Source organism: Triticum urartu, chromosome 5A (assembly GCF_056163025.1).
Source record: "Triticum urartu cultivar PI428250 chromosome 5A, HENAU_Tu73, whole genome shotgun sequence".
NCBI classification, from domain to species: domain Eukaryota; kingdom Viridiplantae; phylum Streptophyta; class Magnoliopsida; order Poales; family Poaceae; genus Triticum; species Triticum urartu.
In genome coordinates, this window is record NC_141877.1 from 360880402 (window position 1) to 360903747 (window position 23346).

A 23346-nucleotide genomic window follows, 5' to 3' on the forward strand; every position below is an offset into this window, starting at 1 on the left:
ATTGTTTGTGAGAGCACGCATGTTCAATCCCGAGTGAGGGCACGACCTAGTCGATCAGGGTGGGGGCGACGAAGGTGAGCAAGCCAGGGACACGGTGAACATCTCAATACCTCACAAGAAGCCAGGAAGCTAACAACATTAAGATCAATATTATCACAAATTACCTTTCTTTGGTTCAAACCAGCAAAACTCAAGGCCATCACATCCCTCCTTGTCCCCGAACGCCGCCACTTTCTTACATGCGTGACCCTCTGTCCCCACAACGCGCCGACCACCACGGGATGTCTTTCGGACACACCCTCTTTTCCCATCGTGTGAGCCATCACTTCCAATCCCACCTGTTTGTGGCTGTTTAGAAAAGGAGGAGGCTCATGAGATGTCAAGGAGGAGCAGTTGCGGATGCAGGAACAATTCCCTGGTGTGACGGAGGTTACTATCATATGTGTGTTAGCTCAAATCTTAAATGAAGTACCATATGCACATAGCATGTGTTACGTATGACAACAACCAAACCTTGCCAGATTGCTGGCTACACCACTGAGGAGGAGGGGCAACATCTGCAGCTTAAATCCGGGCAGAAGAGAGGAGGGGGGGGGTGGGTGGGTTGAGGATCGAGCTTGGTAGGAGTAGGGGAAGCTGCGGCTCAGGGAAGATTCGTCGGGTGTGGGAAAAAGATTTTTTAGGTCTAACAAGCGCTCCAGACACTGACAGGTGCGGCCCAGCACGAAGATCCCAGTCCCGACGCACCAGAGCGCAGTTTTTTTTGGATCTTAGAGTTTTGGGTGTACCAGCCCTAATATTTTTTTACACCTAAAAAAGGCCCTATTTTTTTTTTTTACAGAGAAGCACCGAAATAAACAAACAGCACAGCGCGTGGAGTGTCAATCTTGTATCCTCCGAAAACAGAAAGTGGCTCCAGATCCGACAAGCCACTGCCGATAGGCCCTACAGTAGGTTCCAACTCCATTCAACCAAAGCGGCCGCACCTCCCATCGTTTCCCCCCAAATTGCCCATCGCCGCCTCATCTCCTCCAAATCTCCGCCCGCCACTCTCCCACCACCTCCCCCTGATCCCGCCTCCTCCTCCTCCCCCCCGGAGACCCCTCGCGCCGACCGGAGACCCGACCGCGGAGCAGAACGAGCCGCGCGTCGTAACATTTGGCGGGCGAACCACCGGCCTCCGCAGGCCTCCACAGGATCCCGAGCCCGAGATCCCCTCTTCCGATCCAGAACCGCCCCTCCTTCGTCCCCGTCTCCGCTCGAATCTCGCCCTCCTCCGCGGCTCCATGCCAAGCTCGTGAGCGGGACCAGCGGCCTCGGATTTGATCGATCCACGCACGGCATGGCTGGATTCGGCGCCAACTGCAGGCTGGGGGCCGTGCTCTTCTTCTCCGCCTGGATCACGCTCGCGGCCCTCAACAGGCTGGTGCGCCCGGCGCCCAACGGGTGCCAGATGACCTACATGTACCCGACCTACATCCCCATCCACGCCCCCAACAACGTCTCCTCCGACAGGTACGGCCTGTTCCTGTACCACGAGGGGTGGAAGGAGATCGACTTCGCCGAGCGCGTCCGCAAGCTCGACGGCGTGCCCGTGCTTTTCATCCCCGGCAACGGCGGGAGCTACAAGCAGGTGAAGGCCCGCTTTCACGTTTGTTTTATAATATGGCCATGTAAATCAAGCACTGCTAGTACTTGTTAGTCCAATCACTGCTACTTGTTAGTAGTCGTAAAGAGCTAAGACTAAACGTGTACTGGAATAAAAAAGCCACATATGGCACCGATAGATTGGAAATGGAATAGGATTACATATTCTTCACTGTTTTGCACCTTGCGATCATTTATTTATTCGTAGCCTACGTGGCCTGCATTTCAGTGGAGAAGAACATGGATTGGCCGCTAAAGTTCATATTCGCCCACAATGCCATTCTGGAAAGATAGTCCAATTTTGCTTATTTTGTCGTCGCTGTATTGCTGTTACTGAATTCTTTCTTTTGTTATCATGCTATACATCCAGGTTCGCTCATTTGCTGCAGAATCTTCTCGAGCATATCAAAACGGTCCACTTGAGCCCTCCTTTTATCGGGAACCATCTAGTGCATTTGAACTGGAAGATTCTTCCCTTCCATCACAATATGGCCGTATTCTGGATTGGTTTACTATTGATCTTGAAGGAGAACACTCTGCAATGGATGGTCGCATACTTGAGGAGCATACTGAATATGTTGTCTATGCCATCCATAGGGTAACCAACTCTAACTCGTAAGATATGATCTTAGGCTCTTAGCATAGAGTGCAATGGGCCCTTCAGTCATAAGTTATTCTCCCTGTGTTGCACAATGTAGTGTATTTTGATTGGTTAAGACAACTCTTTGACCAACAGTTACTCCATTTGTGTGCAATTTATATAACATAAGATCAATGTCATTTGATTTATATTTAAAAGTACTTATGAATGTGATTTTTATCACATAAACAACATTTTGTGAAAGTAATTGCTGGTCAAAACCTTGTCTTAACCAATCAAAATACACCCTGGAAAATGAAACGAGTAACTGCAAAATGTAGAACTTCTATCATCAGGAGAATTTCACTGCATTGAATTTTAGCATGTCTGATATGATTATGCTCTTGTAAACAAATCCACACAGTTTCCTATTTCCACATTTTGTTCCTGTGAAGTAGAACACACTAGTTGTTATTATTCTCTGATATGTTTCATTGAAAATGCTCATAGCATATTTGTTCTGTGCTTTGTAGATCCTTGATCAATACAAAGAATCTCATTTAGCACGATCGAAGGATGATGTTCGTTCTACTGGTAACTTGCCATCTAGTGTTATGCTAGTTGGACATTCAATGGGTGGTTTTGTGGCTCGAGCAGCTCTTGTCCACCCGGGCTTAAGGAAATCAGCTGTTGAAACTATACTGACGCTCTCCAGCCCACACCAGTACTCTCTCTCCCTCTTTGTGGAATTTTTCTGTGTCTTGTTTTGCTTCTGACTCGGTGGGCAAGTGAAGTGTTACTCATGACATAAAATGATTTCTCATCCAGGTATCCTCCTGTTGCTCTGCAGCCGTCCTTGGGTCATTTTTTCTCCCATGTCAATGAAGAATGGAGAAACGGATACAAGAAAGGAGTATCACATACAAGCAGTCCAAAACTCTCAAATGTAGTAGTTGTCTCTATATCAGGCGGCATCCATGATTATCAGGTATTATTTTTGCTGCTGGTATATTATAGTTAATCACTTAATCCTATGCACATTTGATTATGTCTATGTTATTTTCTTTGATAACAATATTTCCTTGTTTGTAAGTATCTAAGATCTATGACTGCTTATTTGCTGTATGTGATTCACTTGGATACTGCAAACTTCTCACAGTTTTAGAAGACCATTTCTATAATAGACTGGGTTGAGATTATGAAATCTGTGTTAATTTTTCCCATGATTAGTAATTTCTGTTGTATATACAGTGGCACTAAGGAACATGTGTCAGTAACTCAGTATCAGGGCATGACTCGTAAAGTTGTAATGTTTTCTTTGCTGACACTCAGTATTCTGATAATGTCAAGTCACAGATGTATAATTATCTGTTCACAAAATATAAAATAAAGTTAGTTTTTTCTTGTACTAAATCATAATTTACACATTTAAAACGTGATTTTGCTTATACTGGTAATTTCATTACATTCAATTTTAGAAGCTGCTTGTAAGACTAATCTGAAATTTCATAGAATTTCAGATAGATTATATGCTACATGTATGCATGATTAGTTTGTTATGGTGTAGCATTAATTGATCACTCTGTGACATTAATTGTGTCTTTCTAAAGTAGATACCAATCAAATGTTGAGTTCCCATTTATTTTGGTTCAGATTAGGTCAAGGTTGGCCGCATTGGATGGCATTGTACCTTCTACTCATGGGTTTATGGTAGGGAGCTCCAGTGTGAAGAATGTTTGGCTATCCATGGAACATCAATCCATCCTCTGGTGCAATCAATTAGCTGTACAGGTTGAAACCATTTACTCATCTCAAATGCATTAAGTGCTCTACAGTGAAATGTACTGTACTTATGGGGATTTTAACCTTATCCAGGTCGCGCACACTCTTCTTAGCATGATAGATCCTGTGGATCGGCAGCCATTTTTGAGTTCACAAAAAAGAGTCTTTGTGTTTGCGAAAATGCTCCAGAGTGTAGTTCCCCAGTCTTTGAGTTGGATGAATCATGTTTCAGGTTCTCAATCTTCAAATTTTCTTGCGAGTGATACCAAGGAAGCCGGTGGTACGATTTCATTCTTTTCCTTGTTGCATCCTTTTCATAATTGACTATTAATGCCTAAAAGATGTGGGATGTGTACCCTTATTTATGAGCACATAAAGCTTGGCCGGGGATCTGAAATCTAGGTCAAAAGTGACCATTCATTTCCATATGGCATCCTAATGTTTTAAAATAGCCTTTGCCATTTTCTGAATGTGAAATATTAGAGTGCATTTTGCATTTTACAAATAAAAATATTTTTTGGTGCTTGTGGAAGTTCTGAAGCGGTTTGTGGAATTAGCTCTAGTTCACCTCTTTCAAAACAACTTTGATGTATACTATTATGTGTCATGATTGTTTCTTTCATCATGTGTCCAATTCAGTACTAACACTAATCTATTTAAGATGTTGTTTAGGCTAGCTAACTTTACTGCTATAATATTACACTCACGGCAGTTCTAGTTTATGAAGTTTTATAGGGTATGGAAAATTGCTAATTTGGTATTACACGGTTGTTTTACATCACAAATAGACGTGGTTCAGTTTTTGTAGTGAGTTTGTCAGTAATAATTTCTACCTCGTTTTACTGCTTCAGTTGACATATCGTATCTATAAATACATCTCTAAACACTGTAATACAAATGTGGCATCAGCCATAAATAAAGCTTTATAAAAGAGAAGTGCTGTCAAAATCTCATGCAATTCTTGTCGTCTTTACATAACAATATATTTTCTATAGAATTGCAGCGAAATGATACACTTTTTTGCCCACCATCTGTTCTATGGACAAGTGATGGCCTTGAAAAGGACCTGCATATCCAGTCAAATTTGGTTACTGTTTTAGCGATGGATGGCAGGAGAAGATGGTTAGATATTAAAAAGCTGGTAGGTGAAATTGTCTTACTAGTGTTTGATCAGTGTAGCTTCTTCAAAGTTCTGCGTACTGTTTGGACACCATATTACAAATTTAGCAGGCGTCTAATTGAATAAACTTTGTCTGCTTAACTGTTCTCTTGTTGAAGGGTTCAAATGGAAGAGGACACTTTGTTTTTGTCACAAATCTTGCTCCATGTTCTGGAGTCAGGATTCACTTGTGGCCAGAAAAGCATCGTTCGTCCATCGAAAATGAAGTACCTGCTAGCAAAAGGATAGTTGAAGTTACCTCAAAGATGGTCCAAATCCCAGCAGGACCTGCACCAAAACAGGTAATATCTTTAACTGTTCACCTTTCATGTTCCTACATCCTGGCATTCTCCATGTTTCTGGTTCATGTATGCAGGTTTCTTGTTTGTACTGTTTACAATTACAATACAAATGGTCTCAATGACTTTTCTGTTCCCAACGTTGCTTTGTCTTTATACTATCAACTGCAGCATCTGAATCTTATTTTCTTATATTATGTTAGGCTACTACCTAACAAGCTAACCCTCACATTTTCAGTTCTATCAAGTTACTTCTATTGATTTAAGTATTTTTTTTACTGTGCTGTCTACATTGTGCAGCTCCTCCTTCCCTTTTGTTTTTTTATTATGCTTGGTGCAGTGAAAATCATTGTTTTTGAGGGTATTTTTTTTCTTTTCTTTCTGAATGTTGCTTTTGTACAGTACACATTGTACAATGGACCAATTCTATTTCTTGTGCTCATTTGCCTTTATCTATTGCAAGTAACATACCATTTGTTCCCTTATTCACGTTGTCATCATTGTTGCTTGTCGAGCAGGTAGAACCCGGGAGCCAAACTGAGCAACCGCCTCCTTCTGCCTTCCTTTTGCTGAGTCCAGAAGATATGAATGGTTACAATTTCATGACTATATCGGTGGCATCGCGGCAGGTATTCCCTTGAACCATTCCTGTTTTCATCTAGAATGCTTTTGTGCAACTAATTCCACATATGTTCTTTCTGAGTTAACTTTCTGAATATAGTGTGCTTTCAATTTCTTCCATCCTAACCTCTTCACAAGATAATTTGTTACTTGTGCTAATAAAAAAGTGTGTGGTTTAGGGTACATAAATGCAATGAATAAGCATAACTGATAACTACCATCATGTGATACTGAAAGTGTTCTATTCAAATATACAACTTCTGTAACTTGATGTAAGATGTTTTTGCAGTTTAAATTAAACTGCAAAAACGTCTTACGTTAAGTTACAGAGGGAGTACATTTGTTCTCACAAACGTGTCTTGTGAGATCAGGCTCAATCAAGTCTTACCTAACTAAATCGGTACTGGAAATAGATGCTCCTTAGAGCTCTGAGATTTTTGTCCGTCAGATTCGTCCCTCCATCTTGGCCGTTCATTTTCGTTGGTTGCTGGAGCTCTGTGGCCTTTCTTTTTACCACAGTCTTCCCTGTCTGGCTCACTCGTATGGCCGGTGTTGTATGAGTCCATCTGCAGCCAGCATTTGTCTGCCTACTGCTAGGGAGTTGGATGGATTGGAGGAGAGAACCGTGGTCTTGTGATTTGGTCATATTCTTGAAGGCATTAGTGGAGTTTCATGTATCTACTCTTGGTTCCTGGTGTGACTGTACTGCCCTAGCATCCGTGACTCGCCGCCTGCATGACGCTAGAGCTCTTCTTGCAGTGGAGGGCAAGGCGAACCTGCCTTTCACCTCTGCTCTCCTTTGTCACAGCCTCTTCCCTGTCCCTTGGTTATTGGCAGCTTAGCGTGGCGGTGAAAACCCTTGACATAACTCCAGGTGAATAAGATCGCTTGCCTGACTTAACTTTCTGGCCCACTTGTCTGCTTGCTTTGTGTTCTCATTGCACCCTCTCCCACTGTATCATCCCCCTTCCCTGTGCTTCTCTTGTCCCACTTGCTTTGGCCGCCCAGAGCAGAGGAAAAGGACATGCATGCGGTGGCTGTACGTGGCCTAGATGGGTCGGCGATGCTAGTTTAGATAGAAGTCTTTGTAAAAATAATGTTTTCACAAACAATACATCAAGGTTTTTGAGTCGCCTAGCCAAGTCGAGTCGCCTAGCCAAGTCGAGTCGCCATGCCTCCGAGTAGTGGCTCGCTGCGATTAGTCTGCGACTCGTCGTGATTAATCGCCCCAAGTCGCCCCAGGTGTTAAGAGGAGGAGGAGGAGGGGGAAGAGGAGGAGGAGGAGGGGAAGAGGTGCTGTTGCAGGCGGAGGAGGGGGAAGGCAGCTGCTTGGAGGATACTTCAGCTCGGAGAAGGCAGCAGCAGCTCGTAGGAGCGATGGAGGCGGCGATTCTGATGTGGGATGGGAGCACGCGTCTTGCTCCTCCTCTGTTTTGTGCTAGAGAGCTGGCCCAATAGGCCCATTATGTACACCTAGCTTCTAAATAAAATCCAAACCGTCCATATGCTCTAATCTGGACCGTGCATCTGCTCTCCCATGTGCCTTTCTCTTTCGCCTCTTCCGTGCTTCTCCTCGTACAGGCGGCGCACTCTCCAGCTTCGCCTCCTCCTCCCCCGCCTTGGACTCAGGCCTCCTCACCTTCCCAGTCTTCCCTCCCAGTAGCGGAGCTACATCAAAATGACTGGGCGGGCCAGCTTGAAGAAAGCCCAACGTTTTTTACCTGCATGGCCCATTTCTGCCTAAAGGCCCATTGGTTTGCAGCAAAACTGGGCGGGCCACAGCCCAGTTTTGCTTGCACTAAGCTCCGCCAGTGTTCCCTCCCTTGGCCTTGCTGAAGCAAGCCGCCTTGCTTTGAGGTCCTAGTCGCCCGACTAGTCGTCGACTAATCGTCGACTAGCCTTCCAGCCGTGCGACTCACTCCAACGACTTGGCGATTAGTCGGCGACTCAAAAACCTTGCAATACATGGGGATGCTGCTGCATTAACAATGAACAACTCATAGGCAAGCCCTATTGGTATTTTTTTGTCATAAACAGATAAGCTTGCAACTTTAATTTGAATGTTGGATATTTTCAACCCAGCCAAAGAGAAGAGAGAAGTGGATATTACACCCCTCAAGTTGAATAAAATTCAACATGCAGTTTCGATTTTTTACCAGGTGAATAGTAAATTCAAAAAAATACTATTTTTTTTCAAAAAAAATCCGAATGATTTTTGCATGGACAATTTTTCAGCGCGTGATGTCCATGCCAATTTTCAGCTTGTTTGGACATTTCAGTGGTTTCTCAACAAAAAAAAACTGCCCGAACAGTACACGAACTGTTAACTATTTCATAGATGTCACATTTGTCTTTTTTGCTGAGAGCCACTCAGATGTCCGAACAAGCTGAGAATTGGAACGGACATCACGCAATCAAACATCGTCCATGCAAAAAAAATCAGAATTTTTTCTTAAGAATTTACTGTTCACCTGGGAAAAAATCAAAATAAGAAAACATTTTTTTTGAATTTTTTATTTAGAATTTTCTTGAATTTACTGTTCACCCGGTGAAAAAACGGAATTATTTTTTCAATTTATATTTCTTTCGAATTTACTGTTCACCCAGTCAACAGGTCAAAACCGGTCAACGGGGAGGGGAGGGTTGAATTCGGCCTGGTTGTGAGAGTTGGGGGATGTAAACTAGACGGTATTGGAGTTGGGGGTTGCATATTAGACTACGGCTAGAGTTGAGGGGTGTAATATGCACTTCTCTCAAGAGAAAACCCAACCGGTTAGTCGGGTTCTTTTAATATAATATCTTACACTAACTTTTGTACAGCACACATGCGAGTAGAGAGGCGATTACTGTGTTTCCAAATTCATGTTGAATAAGGAAAAAATGTAAAAAAAAATTCTTCCAAGTTAACCAGAGAACCACAAACAACCTGAGCTTCAGTTATAATTAACAAAACAATCTGAGCTCAGTTGTCTACTGCACGTGAAAATAATGAGACCCATCTCTAGTTTATTATTTATGACCTGGAAGTCTAGAAAGAGTAAGGCACGTTGAATCCACCAGAAAGTATGTTTTGTAAAAATAAAATCATTGCCATGGTTTTGGTCCCTCTACTTTCCATGTGCCAGAACCATGAGTTGGTTGCGAGACCTTATGGGTTTCACCTCTAGCCTACCCCAACTTGTTTGGGACTAAAGGCTTTGTTGTTGTGTCTACTTTCGATACCTAAGGCAACCAAATATTGTTTGTTTTCATGGAGATGAAACGTAAATGACACTTTGTGTGGCTGAATTTATTATGAATTTGGTACAGTTGGCTTCAATATAAATATGCAGTTTGATGCATTAATTAGTAATAAATATGGAGTTGTAGAATGCCTATTGCCTATTATGGACAATTCCTCCTAAGTAGGCAATATGTAGGTAGGTCAAGTCTTTTTTGTCCATCCTGTATAACAGAACCATCAACCTGATGTTCTTATGGATTGAAAATTAGAGGGTGTTATGGACTTGGTCGGGGCAATGTGTCCGGCTGGCACCCACAAGGCTAGCAATGTGAGGGATTAGACTTGGTCCATTAAATAACGATTAAAGATTATCTTGACTTGGTCCATTAAATAACGATTAAAGATTATCTTGTTACAAAGAGACTAGATCAGTTGGCCTGAGTAGTGATAATGCAGGGGTTGCTCAAAGTCAAAATTGGGTGGCAACAGGCATGGACAGTGGTGAAGCGAAGTAGCGGCAGGTGCTAAACACAGGTCTGGGGATGCTACTGCCTGGATTCAGAGCACCTTGACATAATTAGCGAGCTTGACGTACCTCACGAACACCGGCAAGTCTGGCACCTTGACATAATTAGCGAGCTTGATGTACCTCGTGAACACCGGCAAGTCTGGGAATTCTAGCTCATATAAATATGGTAAAATGTGTCAATAAAAACTAAGGGGCTGTTTGGTTTGTGAATAACTTTGCCAAAGGTTGCCACACCTAAGGTTAGGCAAGTTTGACTAACTTAGGTGAGTGTTTGGTTCAAGCCACACCTTAGGCAAGCCACAGTTGAGCCCCGCATGGCATACACACAAAAAGTGTGGCAAGATTCCCTTAGGCTTGCCAACTTGTGGCTCTCATTTTGATGAATTAAGCTTAGGCAAGGTTGGCAAAAATGTATGGCAAAGTGTGGCAATGTTTGAACTGCCCCTAAATCCATCAGTTTAGTTTGAACTGCCATCTCATACGCCTTTGGTACATTTTGTGGTTATAAAATATCAATAGATGCACATAATGAGCCTTTTATTTGCGCATTGAATTGATACACTGGTTGTTCTAATATATTTTGGTATCCAGACGATTTCAGGCAGACCTCCGCCAGCGGCTTCGATGGCAGTGGGGCAGTTCTTTAATCCAGTGGAAGGAACAAGTGCACTTTCTGTTGGCAGGATTGTCCACTCTAGCTATTCACCTGAAGTTAGTAATTAGTACTTAGCATAATATATATGATGTTGTCTAATTTATGATACAAAATGGGCTGAAACCTAGATGTCTTGATGCCAGGAAATATTTTTGAAGGAGGATCACCCAATGGCTTTAACCTTGTCGTTTTCGGTCAGCCTTGGTCTTCTACCAGTTTTGTTTTCACTGAAAACTACTGGATGTGGAATAAAAAATATTGGTGACCAAATTGAAGCTGATAAAAACAGTAAGCAACTGCATCTGTTTGACTTTCTCCTCCTAGTCTTTACATGTAAATGGGTGATAGTAATAACAACTAACAACAGCCATTATGCATTTTATTCCGATCATTATTATGATTTATACAAGACTTAAGAACTAATGATTGCCCGTGTGCTTTCTGTTCTGGCCATTATAATCTATGCAAGACATAACCTCTACACCTATCTGTAGATGATCAACTTACTGGCTGTTGCACCAGATTAAGTAATACTTATCTGATTGAGGAACTTTGGTTAAGCATTGTTACTACCTTGTAACTTCTCATATGTATGCATTGCAGACCTTTGTAAATTACGGTGCTTCCCACCTGTTGCACTGGCTTGGGATTCTGTATCAGGCATACACATTATTCCGAATATCTATTCTGAAACTGTAGTGGTTGATTCGTCACCTGCTACTTGGGATTCACACCAAGGGGCAGAGAAAACTACTGTGCTAGTCCTGGTAAGGTTACTTATCTACTATTTTTTTCGTCTGGAAGTAACCTCAGTAATGACACTGGAAAGTTACATGTTATGGAAATTGACACTCCAATATTTTTAGGTTTTGTAATGCACTAAACCCTTTTTACACTTGCTTATATATTTTATTGTATCTTCTAAAATATCATTGTACAAATCACTTAATACCTGTGTTATATCTTTCTTGTAGCCGCCGTGCACGGCCAGCAATCACCATCTTTCATAGGTTCTACGACCCTAGATTGACTGACCAGTCCTAATGATTCTGCATCAGTCTTAGAATTTTGATCCTCGATTGTACATTGATCCCACAATTTGTGATCCTACCATAGAGCCTCTGATTTGATTCAGGCTCACAGTTCTGACGAACTTGATGTGCACCCATAGCACCTTAGTGTTGTCGCCAACTGACTGCCATCTTTAGTCCCCATGCAGCCATTCTCTATTCTTGTGATGCTGCTCACCACACCCAGGGAGTTTTGCCAGTTACCAAGCCTGTATGTTGACGATGCTGCTAGCCCTAGTTCCTTCCCACTAGCCATGTACCACCTTTGACACATAATGAAGTCTCTCCAAAATTCAAGGTTTTATAATTTTTATTACCGTGATGTTCATTTCTAACATGAAAACGTTGGGGTGTCCATGCAGCCCTAAGTTGTCACTGAGCTATTTTAGTTGTTCTTATCCAATGTTAGACATAAACTGAATATGTTATATCTCAACTTTGAACTCATTATTTAGGTGGCTCCAAATTTTGTAGGCTGACCCGCATTGCTCATACAAAGTCAGTCTTCGCGCTTCGCTTGGTGCTGCAACTAGCAGATTCTTTTTGTTGTACTCATCCGAGGTAATCTTCATTTGCAGGACAACTTTTATGCATGATTGCAGCATAGTCCTTATTTCTGAGCTCGAGTCATGTTTTGAGGGTGGCATCATAATGTCTCTCTTCGCTAAACCGCATTGATTGTTAGAAGTTTAGGTTTAGTAACACACAAGACATGGTGCTGTGGAGTCTATAATCTGTTCACACCCCTTTTCTTAAGCACTCTTATCATGGTTAGCGGCCATCACCCTGGCATCTATGCGCACTGGGGACTACATGATGGCTGATTGAGGGAGGTAGGTAGTGGGGCTAACCTTAGCCCCCCTTGTTGCCGTTATTGTGTTGCCATCTCATGGCTGATTGAGGTAGGTTGACAGTGGGACTAACCTTAGCCCCACTTGTCGCTGTTATTGTGTCACCACTCACCATTGCTAGGCCTGCTGCTGGGCTGTTGATCGTTAGGGCTAGTGGGAGTTTGAGGCAGCACTGCCAGCACGAAGTAACATTGTGGAGAGACCACTGGTGGGCAGCTGGGTTCAGATGAATTGAGAGTCTTTTTTCCTGGTGTGCTATCCTCGCCTCACCTGGGTTCCTTCATAACTGTGACCCTCATCATGCTTGAGTCTTTGAACACACTGCAAATAACTGTCTATTACTTGTAATCTTCTTGAAGTAAAGACCTTCTGGTACTTTTCTTACTAAGGACATTAATCCTGACTGTTTTCTGAAGGTCAAGGAACCACATAATTATTCTACTGGCTAGATACTGTATGTTAAATTGTTAATGCAGGACACAACAGTGATGTATTTGTAATCAACACCACAAAGTAGCTGTTTGAACCACTTAAATCTATAGGCCTTGCTCAACCTTTTCCATGCATCCATTTGTACAAAATATCTCATGATACCATAACATTTAAAACAAACAAGCTAATCTTAATGGCTAATGGGTCACAATTTCGCCAACCTGTAGAAAGGGGATGCTTTAGCTTTACATACTTTAATGGTACAGAATAGGGAATGTATAATACTTATTAATAGGCCATTTGTATATGTATTTATCTTTGTGCGGCGAGGGCATGCATATTACACAAGGATTTTTAGAGGAGAACTTCGGGTTTTGTGTTTTTCTTGCTATACGATCATCCGATTCTTTTCACTGGTTTGCCTATGATGTGTTTCTCGTGGTACAACATTGATGATTATGTAGTCATTAGTCATCAAATTTACACCATTGATGGATTGCAGCATATTTGCATAGAACTGCTAGTTACTGTAGCCAAATAGCTACATAAGACTGTCCATGGTTACCTGTTAAACTATTATTATGTCTTTTGCAGATTCTTGGTTTCATGATTGCCATAATACTGTTTGGCCTGATGCGACAATCGTCAGCATGGGAACGTGACTCTTCTGTGCCATCTATTTTGTCAGCTATTGAGACTAATCTGAAGCCAAAGCCGTTGATGTTCCTTTGCTTCACGCCAATACTTCTTTTCCTTGCCTTCTTATTTTTCACTACACAGCAAAACCCTCGATTTGGAACCTTCTTGTTTGTTACTGTGGTCTGCTACATAGTTGCTAATGGTTTCACCATTTTGGTAACACTAAGTTCGAAATTGATTCTGTATGTGGCTGCCATTCTACATGTCTTCGCCAAAAGACGGTTAGTACATGCTAAATACATCTAAAGTTTTTTTTTCTGTTCTTGTCATGATGCAGGGAATGTTCAGGAGCTAGTAGGCTAAATCTTACTGTTAAGTTATTATTTGTATTTGAAAAACGTCCACTTTACTCTACTGCAGTATCATGATTGTTCAATTAACAGCCTGAACTTCAAATTGTCTAATTTAACCCCCTAATATTTAACATCAGATCATTTTACTCCCTGAGGACAGTTTTGCCACGTAGATCTGTACTTCGTCCTTTCTCTCTCCCTGACTTGTCTCCCTCCCGTCGTTCTTTATTCTTTCCCCACTTTCTCCGAGGTATCTTCTCCCTTGTCCGATCGAGTTGGACCTGAGTTCTAATCTCCCCCATAACAACCAAATGATCCGGGGCTGGGTCGTCGCTGCCACGTGGAGCCCACAACCGCCATACGTGAGATTGGACTCGGCTTTCGTTGTTGTAGCACGTATCAAGCTCGCTCTCAGGTTTACATGCCACCACCACATGGGTGCGCATCGTTGAAGATATCTGTCGTGTTGTGTAGATAGGGCAGTGAGAGAGGAGATAGAGATGCATGTACTTTTCCTTGTCCCTCTACAGACTGACATTGTTCTGCTCCATGTCGTTGGAAAAGAATCGCTCATCTTAGCATTTCGTCCAGCATGTTGGGAGTGAAGCAGTTTTATCATTTGCATGTGCGTGGAGCTGATCGTGTTTGGGCAGTGAGTTGACAAAGCTAGGGGATCCCCGTCAGAGAGCTAGGCTGATCAGGGGTTCTCCATGGTAGTAAAATTGTTTAATTGTATGAGGGGATTGTAAGTTTAGGGGGCTCAGTAAGCCAATCTAAAGTTCAGGGGCTTAATGTACAAACATTATACTCTACGGAATAAACTTGACTTTTTTACTTATGTTTGGAGGATAATTGTTGCATAATGAGATAATAGAACCGACATTTGATACTCTTATTGTATGATGCAGTGGACTCCTGAATTAGTATATTACTTATGATATTGGTTTACTACCCCATGTAAGTATCAGTACTTGTGCTAAGAAAGTGAGATTTGATTTCAGAAATGAGAACTAGTGCACAGCAGTATCTAGAGTTTGTCAGAGCTGTGGTGTTGAATTGGGTGAGGGACTTCGGAGTAGCTGGACATTCTTTCTTTATGGTTATTACCTATATATTGTTTGTTTATTAGGAATAAACAATTAGCTTCTGTGATGCGATCGGTATATGCACTTCATATTCTGCATGCTGCGAAATTGGTCTCCACAAAGGAAAATCTGATTGTAAAATTAGTGAGCCTTGCAGTGTACTATTATGGAGTTTCTGAAACAAGTATGTGTGCAACAAACATTACAACATTTTTTGATTACTTATCTTGTAATAAAATAATGATCTACAGCTGGCAATCTTGGGAGGACGGTACTCATTCTCCATTTGTTCGCCAGTTCCTCGCTTTCTCGTTCTCATTTCAATCTCTCAAGGTAAGTGCCTCCTGGAAGTATGAGAGTATACGCAGATATGCATGTTTTGCTGATTTTTCTTGTTGACACTAACTGATGTACTTTGAAAAAGATTGTGCAGATGATCAAGAACAATACAAATATAGCTGTAGCATTCGCTACAATTACTCTTGTCTGCTTCGTTCATCCAGCAATTGGTCTTGGTCTGTTACTTCTTTCACATTCCTTCCATGCCCATTCAGCCCTCTGCAGGTACGTTTTAACTTGATATACACTAAGTTCTAGCTATAAGATTTTCCATAAGGGCCTGTTTGGAATGGAAGAGTTAGGCAGGAGTTTATTTCCTATAGGAACGGGAAAAACTTTTGCATTCCAAACAAGGCTTTGCTTTTACTTATGCCTGTCAACAAAGTGTTCAGTGGCTTGTTTATTCCTACTAGCTCCATGCCTCTGTATTGCTACCAAAATAACAAAGGTACATCCAATCAGGCACCGCATCGATCTCCACACGACATCTAATGGTCACGAAAATTGAGTTAGACTTGTAAAATAAAGTCAATTTACATCGGATATACCATGAAAGTATCATATGTTATTATTCTGAAAACCACAAAATAAGATGGTGGAGATCGTGGACAGATGGCCCACTAGTTAGTGAGTGAGTTACTTTCGGTGGACATGAAGTGGCAGGTGGAGCAAATTTCTTGCCTCCAGTTCAGTATGCATGGATTAGAATCATAAAACGCACTTAAAATTTATTTTGAATGCAGTGATATAGGGCCATATATATATATATATACATTTTATATGTAATCCCAGTTGTTCAACTACTGAAGTGGATGCTTTGGTACTGTAACAGTTTCTTAGGAGCTTCGTTTCGTAACATTGCTCAGAAAAAGGACCTGTATAAATCCAAGATGGATAATAATCCTATTCTACAATCCAAAAGTAAACCAGATGGGCTCGAGCAACTTCTGCCAATGGATGACAGCCCAACATCTGCTAAAAGCTTTACTGACAGCCAGCTAGAAGTGTTTGACTGTCGGCATGGGATTATGATCCTGCATCTTCTAGCTACACTCATGTTTGTGCCTTCACTTATTGCTTGGATACAGGTTTGTTGTTCTTACTTATCTGAATGATTTTGGACAAACTCCTCAATGACAGTAATTGCCTCATCAGTGATGACATATAGCATGAAAATATTCTTCCCTGTACTGATTTTGCAAGCAGCACCAGTGACTAGTCAACAGCCATCTCAATAGACCAAAACTCCTCTAGCCAGTGCCTCAACTGAATTATTATATTCATATCGTTCTAATTGTGAAGGGGAGCCTTGGCGCAGCGGCAAAGCTGTAGCCTTGTGACCATGAGGTCACGGGTTCGAGTCCTGTAAACAGCCTCTTGCAGAAATGTAGGGAAAGGCTGCGTACTATAGAGTTTAGGGTTTAGGGTTTACCGCTGGAATGATCATCTTATTGTGCACTTAATATTTAGGCAACATATGCTAGACAGGCTATTGCTTTTATTGTATTGTCTAGCATACCTTCATATAATTGATCACTGTTGCGAAGAAACTGCAGCTCAGCCTGGCACCTCAGTTTTGGACTTGCATTGCTATGTCACACTAGACTCATGCCATCCATGGAAAGGCCTGAACATTCAATGATGTAATGTGTATCTTGAAAATATAATGTTACTGTCAGCATACAGGTTAGTGTATATGGTTGAAAATCACGCTACCATTCACGGTATAGATTTTTTGCTAAGATATGGTTGACTCCAGTGGGTCATTCCCAGTGAACCTGATTCATGTTCCTACCGTCACTGTACCTTGCCAACTTTGATTCTGGAACACTATTATTTTGTGTTCTATAACTTGGGCACTTTGCGGACATCCCATAGAAACATTTATAGGATGTTACTTCAGCGAGCAACTTATGTTACGCTGCTTAATCAGTAATGATTTAAATCGGTTCCTGTTGTTTCTGTGCAGAGAATTGGAGTGGGTCAGAGATTTCCGTGGTTTGTTGATTCTGCCCTTTGTGTTGGTGTTATTCTGCATGGACTTTTGGGATCACAGCCAACTGCCAGCTTTATATCTTTTAAGTTACCCGGAAGGAGAGGGCGCGAAGTTGGAATGAGCTTTCTCTACCTCATAGGTGGCTTTTATTCCTTTATTAGCTCCATGGCATTGGCACCTTACAGAGCGCTGTATGCGATGGCCATCATTGGTTTCATCTGTTTTGCTTCCAGAATTCTTGAGACTAGAGGCAAGGTGAGAGGTGATATTAGCTCTAGAAAAAGGCACTGGCATAGACATTGACACTAGCTTGGAAAGGATTAATTTTGCGAGAACGGGCGACACAGTAGTGTAGGATACCAGCTCTTAGTCTTTGTGGATGATGACTGCAAACTGCAAAGAACTTCGCTTTGCTTATAATTGCAAACTGCAAAGTGTTACCGAATTTTGGTGTAGCCAGATCTTGATGGTCGACCCATAGGTGAGGTATATGAATGTGAAATGACTGGATGGATCAGTAACTGTACAATCTGGAATTCAAGCATGGTGTACTGATTTGGTGATAGAAGTGAACAAATGTGATCTTATTAGGCCCTGTTTAGTATTGCAGTAGCCTTTTCTTAGTATACCAGCTTGTTTTGTTTAAATAATCTTGTATCTGGGTGCAACAGAAAAGTCTTGCTGAAATTAGTAGATATTCAGTTAACACACTGGATTTTGCAGTCAATAGCAACGTCCCCAACCAAACTGGCTCTTGGCAAGAATGGAGGCAGATTAGTCCTGTTTTTTTTCGAAAAGATGCTTTCCGTAGTTTGGATTGTTTTCATTCTCCCCGGTGTTCTAGACTTTTTGAGTAAAATGTTGCCATTTCAATTTCTTCATGGCGATTCTTATTAGATGCTTTACCCCTGGTTCCACAATTGTCAAGCTTTGCTTGCAAATTTTGTGCTTTGCGCATTTAAATCTGCAGGAGGTTTTGTGCTGAAAAATTGCTTATTTTCTGCAGCTACAGGTCAGGGTTTCACCTTGATAAAAATGCAATGAAAACCCTGCCATTAAGCAAATAGCTCCACTTAATTGATTGCAAATCTACTATTCCTGTATCCCTATAGAAACATGCGGGGCAGATCCAAATCTCTACTTTCTACTATTATTAAAGGGGAGTCCGTACTTCGTCTTTCGGTTATCTTGGTTCCACCCCTCGAGAGATTCCCAATTCCACCGAGTTTTTTTTTGCGTCGCCTCTGCTTTGTACGTGCTCCCCTCCATGCTAAGAAAAACCAGCGTCCTCCCCTCCATGCTAAGAAAAACCAGCGTCCTCCCCTCCAGCCTAAAGGAAACCATTGGCAAAAGACCTGAAAGAAAAACATAAGGTATGTCTGCCCCGACATCTCATGTGACCCAAGCACAGCTTACCCATGCAACCTCTTGCTCCTCATGTTTCCACCTCGCTTCCCGCTCCTCATGCAGACAAGGACGACGAGGATCCGCCAAAGAGAATTGTGAACATGAGGATGAGAGCGGGCCGTTCCAAGTAGCCCATGAGAGCGGGCTGTTCCAAGTAGCCCCTCGCTGCCGCATAACCTCGTGTCCCGCTCGACGAAGACGATGAGAGGGGCGACCAAGAGCACTACGAAGAGGAAGAGAGCGGGGACAAGTGGTAAGAGGATGCCACCACGAAGTATCCAAGAAGAGAGAGCCGGAGATGCTTGCAAAGGCGGCGGAGATCGGGTACAAGATGCTAAGCCCGCTCTATGTACCGTCGTCTAGGTAGCCAGGCAACTCCTCCATGCCAGCGTCTCCATCATCATCACTCTCTTCACTGGAAGATAACGACTCCCAGACACGCATGACCGAGCCAATCGTCCCCCGCCACTCTCCACAACGGTGCCACTCATCCAGCCACCAGGGGCTTCCTTCGGCCGGCCACCTCGACGATCAACGCGACCTGTTCTTCAACTACATCAACCGTCCCATTTTCACAACGCGACCTGTTCCTAGAGATACTCCCTCCGTTCGGAATTACTTGTCTCAGATATGGATGTATCTAGAACTAAAATACATCTAGATACATCCATTTCTGCGACAAGTAATTCCGAACGGAGGGAGTAGCAGGCAACATGAATGTTTCTTCCTCCTTTTCACCACGCGCCACTTCATATTCACGCCAAATTCTTGATAAGCTGCATGTTAGTATGTTACACATATAGATAATGCAACTCTATCTTACTAAGATGTTCTATATCTTATAAGACATCATAAGTGCAAAAAGGAGTTGAAGAAAACCATGTAAAGAGCTAGCCAACACAGAATCTCAAGATCTTGATGATAAGGTTAACAAAATTTGGTTATTTTCAGGACATGCGGCGGCGTACATCAGCACAGAATTAACATGAAACTGTCAGGCTTATACGGTATGGTTTTTGAAGTCACCACAGTCCTACTTGTTCTAATTCAAATTATGGAATTGTGTTCTATATACATTTATACATACATGGTGTAAGTACAGAACAGTTTCAAGTACGGTTAAGTTGTAATCTGTTGCAATATAACAGAGAATTTATGTAGTAGGATGCATATTACGACTTACATTTCACCCTATTAGTGAGCTTAGAATTGTTAACATAAAAATTATTTACATGCCAGACATCGTCTTGGTGATGAATTGTCAATACATGCTCTGACCAGGATGAAATGCCAAACTGTTGTGGTTCTCTATATCTTAGCCACAATATTTTACTGTCACATGCTAGATTTCTCAAATTTGTATGAATTCCTATGCTCAAAGTCTCTGTTTCACAGAAAAATACCATTAGCTAACATGCATCTTTTTCTATGTATAGGAATGATGATTTATTCATAATTAAAGAGAAGGAAACAAAAAAGGGCAAACAAATCCCATCATACAATATTCGCTTTGATTCACACTCATATAATGTGCTATTGTTGCCCCCTCAGATCTAGAAATGAAAAAGTTATGTTGCAGCTTAAAGTAAGTGGTTCTTTACCCTAGCATCATGATAACTAGTTTATGTTTGTTCAGGGTAATGACTACCTAGATCTAAATTAACTATTCATTCAAAAAAAATATATTTTGCATATATCGGTCTTTCTCATGAAATCTTGTACATCGAACAGTTTTACAAGAAAAAGTCAGTGGCATTAAAATGCTGAAGCTCCTTAGTCAGGTTAGTTCAGGTGAGTGCCTTACTTGATACAGGAATTAGCACTGAGAGTTATGTATAAGAAGTTATTGTTGAATCTATATTCCAATAAATCATCTAGGTGCTTGTTCATGGTGCTTTGATTTCTATTAAGCTTCATGCACTGGCCAACGCAACCAAAAGTCTGAACTAATGAAAAGGGCTAGGCAATCCACATATAAACTTTCACACCCCCTCTCACATGTGACAGAGGAAGTCAACACGTGGATAGACTTAGAGGTATGGACCAAGAGGCCTATACGTGGATACAAAGGGGGGCAACATCAATTTTTAGATAAATCGCGAAAGTCAGGACTTGAACTCAAGACCTTGGCTCTGATACCATGTTAAGCTTTATGCACTAGCCAACACAACCAAAAGTCTAAACTAATGAAAAGGACTAGACCGTCCACATATACACTTCAACAATTTCAAATTATTTTATGTGACCATTATGTTGAATAAAGGACGAGAAAGCTAACTTGGTCAACCTTGGTCTCAAGCTCAGAGCAATGTCCCTTTTTAGGAGTGTTATTCTTTTTTGACTTTGAACATCTTCAAGGTGCTATTTCTTGTGGGGTAGGGGGGTCTTCATGCTTTAGATCAGGTTATTTTGGCTCATGATAACAGTTAGATTGTAGCATGGTTTCATGTGTGAGCGGTTAAGAGTTGAGAGTAATGCCTACATAACGCAACTTTTTTGTGCAACTATTATACTTATAGATCACTACCCAGGGAGCCTCATGTTTCTTAATAAGATTATTGTTATATAAAAGGTCTGTTGTTATATAAAAGGTCTAATAAATTTAGAGATTGCATATCCAATGGTCATTAGCTACAAACATGATCATCCAAATAATACTTAAGTGATATATGGCCTGATTCATTTTTCAAGGCTAACTTTGACCATATATTAGAGCAAAAATATATGACATGCATGTTACACAAGCATATCGTCAAATTCGTACGTGAAAGAAGCTTTCAATGATATATTTTTCACATTATACATCTCATATGCTATTACTTTTATCAATAGTCAAAGGCAGTCTCGCAAAGCACACTAGGCCCTATATATGGATGGAGGGAGTATATCTTATTATTATTATTATTTCGCATGCAATCAGGGAGAGTCAAATATCTTCATGTTCTTCTTGATGAAATATAAGGGGAAACGACGAGTGGAATAAGGAGCTTGGCCTGATTTCTCCCATTCCGTTCGGCATCGATTGTGGCACCAACAAGGATCCAAGGGCTTTTTGCATCACATATCTGGGTGACCGGAGTCTATGGTGCTGGATCTTAGTGTCAGTAACAACCATAGATTGAATCCATAGTTCAATGCGGCTCAACACAACAACTACAAACTGAACCCAAATGTTGTCTTATCTTGACAAATACCTTGGAGGCGCCTATGTAGAGTCACTTGTAGAAAATTTGTTGAGGTAGCTAGCTGGAAATCAGGAGTTTGATGGTTAATGTTTATGATATCACAAACCATTCAAATCCTCTTGTCCCCCTGATCCCCTTGGGTTTCCCATAACTCTCACACACCTGCATGCTAGATTTTGGTGATTCATTCACAAAGCATGCGAGTATATGTGGATTGGTCATTGATTTTGTCATAATGTTTTTTGCACCCTTTATCCCCCATCTGTTATTGTGTGTAGCTACAAAAGCAAGTCTCATGTTCCATGGTCTGGTATCAGTACTCCATCTAGTGTCTTCCTTATGTGTATGCTTATTTAGTGCCGGACTTAGGCCATGGCAAAAGGTGCGGTGGCCTAGGACCCATCTCAAATAAGGGCCCAATGCACCTACATACCTAAATAAACTACAAAACATGTTTTACATAACATAACATCAACAAGTGTGTAGGGGGCCCTTGCCCCCCACCCCGCGCACTTCATCGTGTTGTATTTACTCAATAGTTGTTTATGGTTGCATACATATATCTTGCAATCATCATTTGTATCATATAATCACATATAAATAGGGAAACCAAGTCACTTAAGAAGTCGTCGCAAAATTTGTGGAGCTATTTCAGGGCCAGCTTCCCCTACCATTATCGCATGCTCCACGGCCCTGGTGACGATCGTTGAAGAGGCGCCGATCGATCACGGTGGTGCAGATGGCTTGGTGAAGGAAATATGCCCTAGAGGCAATAATAAAGTTGTTATTTATATTTCCTTATATCATGATAAATATTTATTATTCATGCTAGAATTGTATTAACTGGAAACTTAGTACATGTGTGAATACATAAAACAAATAGAGTGTCACTAGTATGCCTCTACTTGAATAGCTCGTTAATCAAAGATGGTTAAGTTTCCTAGCCATGGACAAAGAGTTGTCATTTGATAAGCGGGATCACATCATTAGAGAATGATGTGATTGACTTGACCCATCCGTTAGCTTAGCACGATGATCATTACAGTTTCATTGCTACTGCTTTCTTCATGACTTGTACATGTTCCTCAGACTATGAGATTATGCAACTCCCGAATACCGGAGGAACACCTTGTGTGCTATCAAACGTCACAACGTAACTGGGTGATTATAAATATGCTCTACATGTGTCTCTGATGGTGTTTGTTGAGTTGGCATAGATCAAGATTAGGATTTGTCACTCCGAGTATCGGAGAGGTATCTCTGGGCCCTCTTGGTAATGCACATCACTATAAGCCTTGCAAGCAATGTGACTAATGAGTTAGTTACGGGATGATGCATTACGGAACGAGTAAAGAGACTTGCCAGTAACGAGGTTGAACTAGGTATTGATATACCGACGATCGAATCTCGGGCAAGTAACATACCGATGACAAAGGGAACAACGTATATCGTTATGCGGTTTGACCGATAAAGATCTTCGTAGAATATGTAGGA

General features: G+C 41.6%; 1 protein-coding gene across 2 annotated transcripts; it reads left to right on the plus strand.

The window, feature by feature from the left end:
• Positions 1-966: 966 nt before the first annotated feature.
• On the plus strand, positions 967-17886 carry LOC125509047 (phosphatidylinositol deacylase). 2 transcript variants are annotated; one of them, XM_048673912.2, is made up of 18 exons: positions 967-1633; positions 2018-2245; positions 2761-2951; positions 3056-3215; positions 3881-4018; positions 4103-4289; positions 5005-5150; positions 5288-5470; positions 5986-6096; positions 10432-10551; positions 10639-10783; positions 11099-11262; positions 12040-12126; positions 13443-13768; positions 15177-15258; positions 15359-15489; positions 16097-16352; positions 17234-17886. In XM_048673912.2, exons 1-18 carry the CDS (start codon positions 1343-1345, stop codon positions 17561-17563), a joined length of 3276 nt encoding a protein of 1091 aa, XP_048529869.1. In that variant the 5' UTR covers positions 967-1342; the 3' UTR covers positions 17564-17886. The 2 variants fall into 2 exon arrangements, with proteins under 2 accessions (XP_048529869.1, XP_048529868.1); XM_048673911.2 differs by having other exon boundaries at positions 968-1633; positions 15350-15489.
• Positions 17887-23346: the final 5460 nt, after the last annotated feature.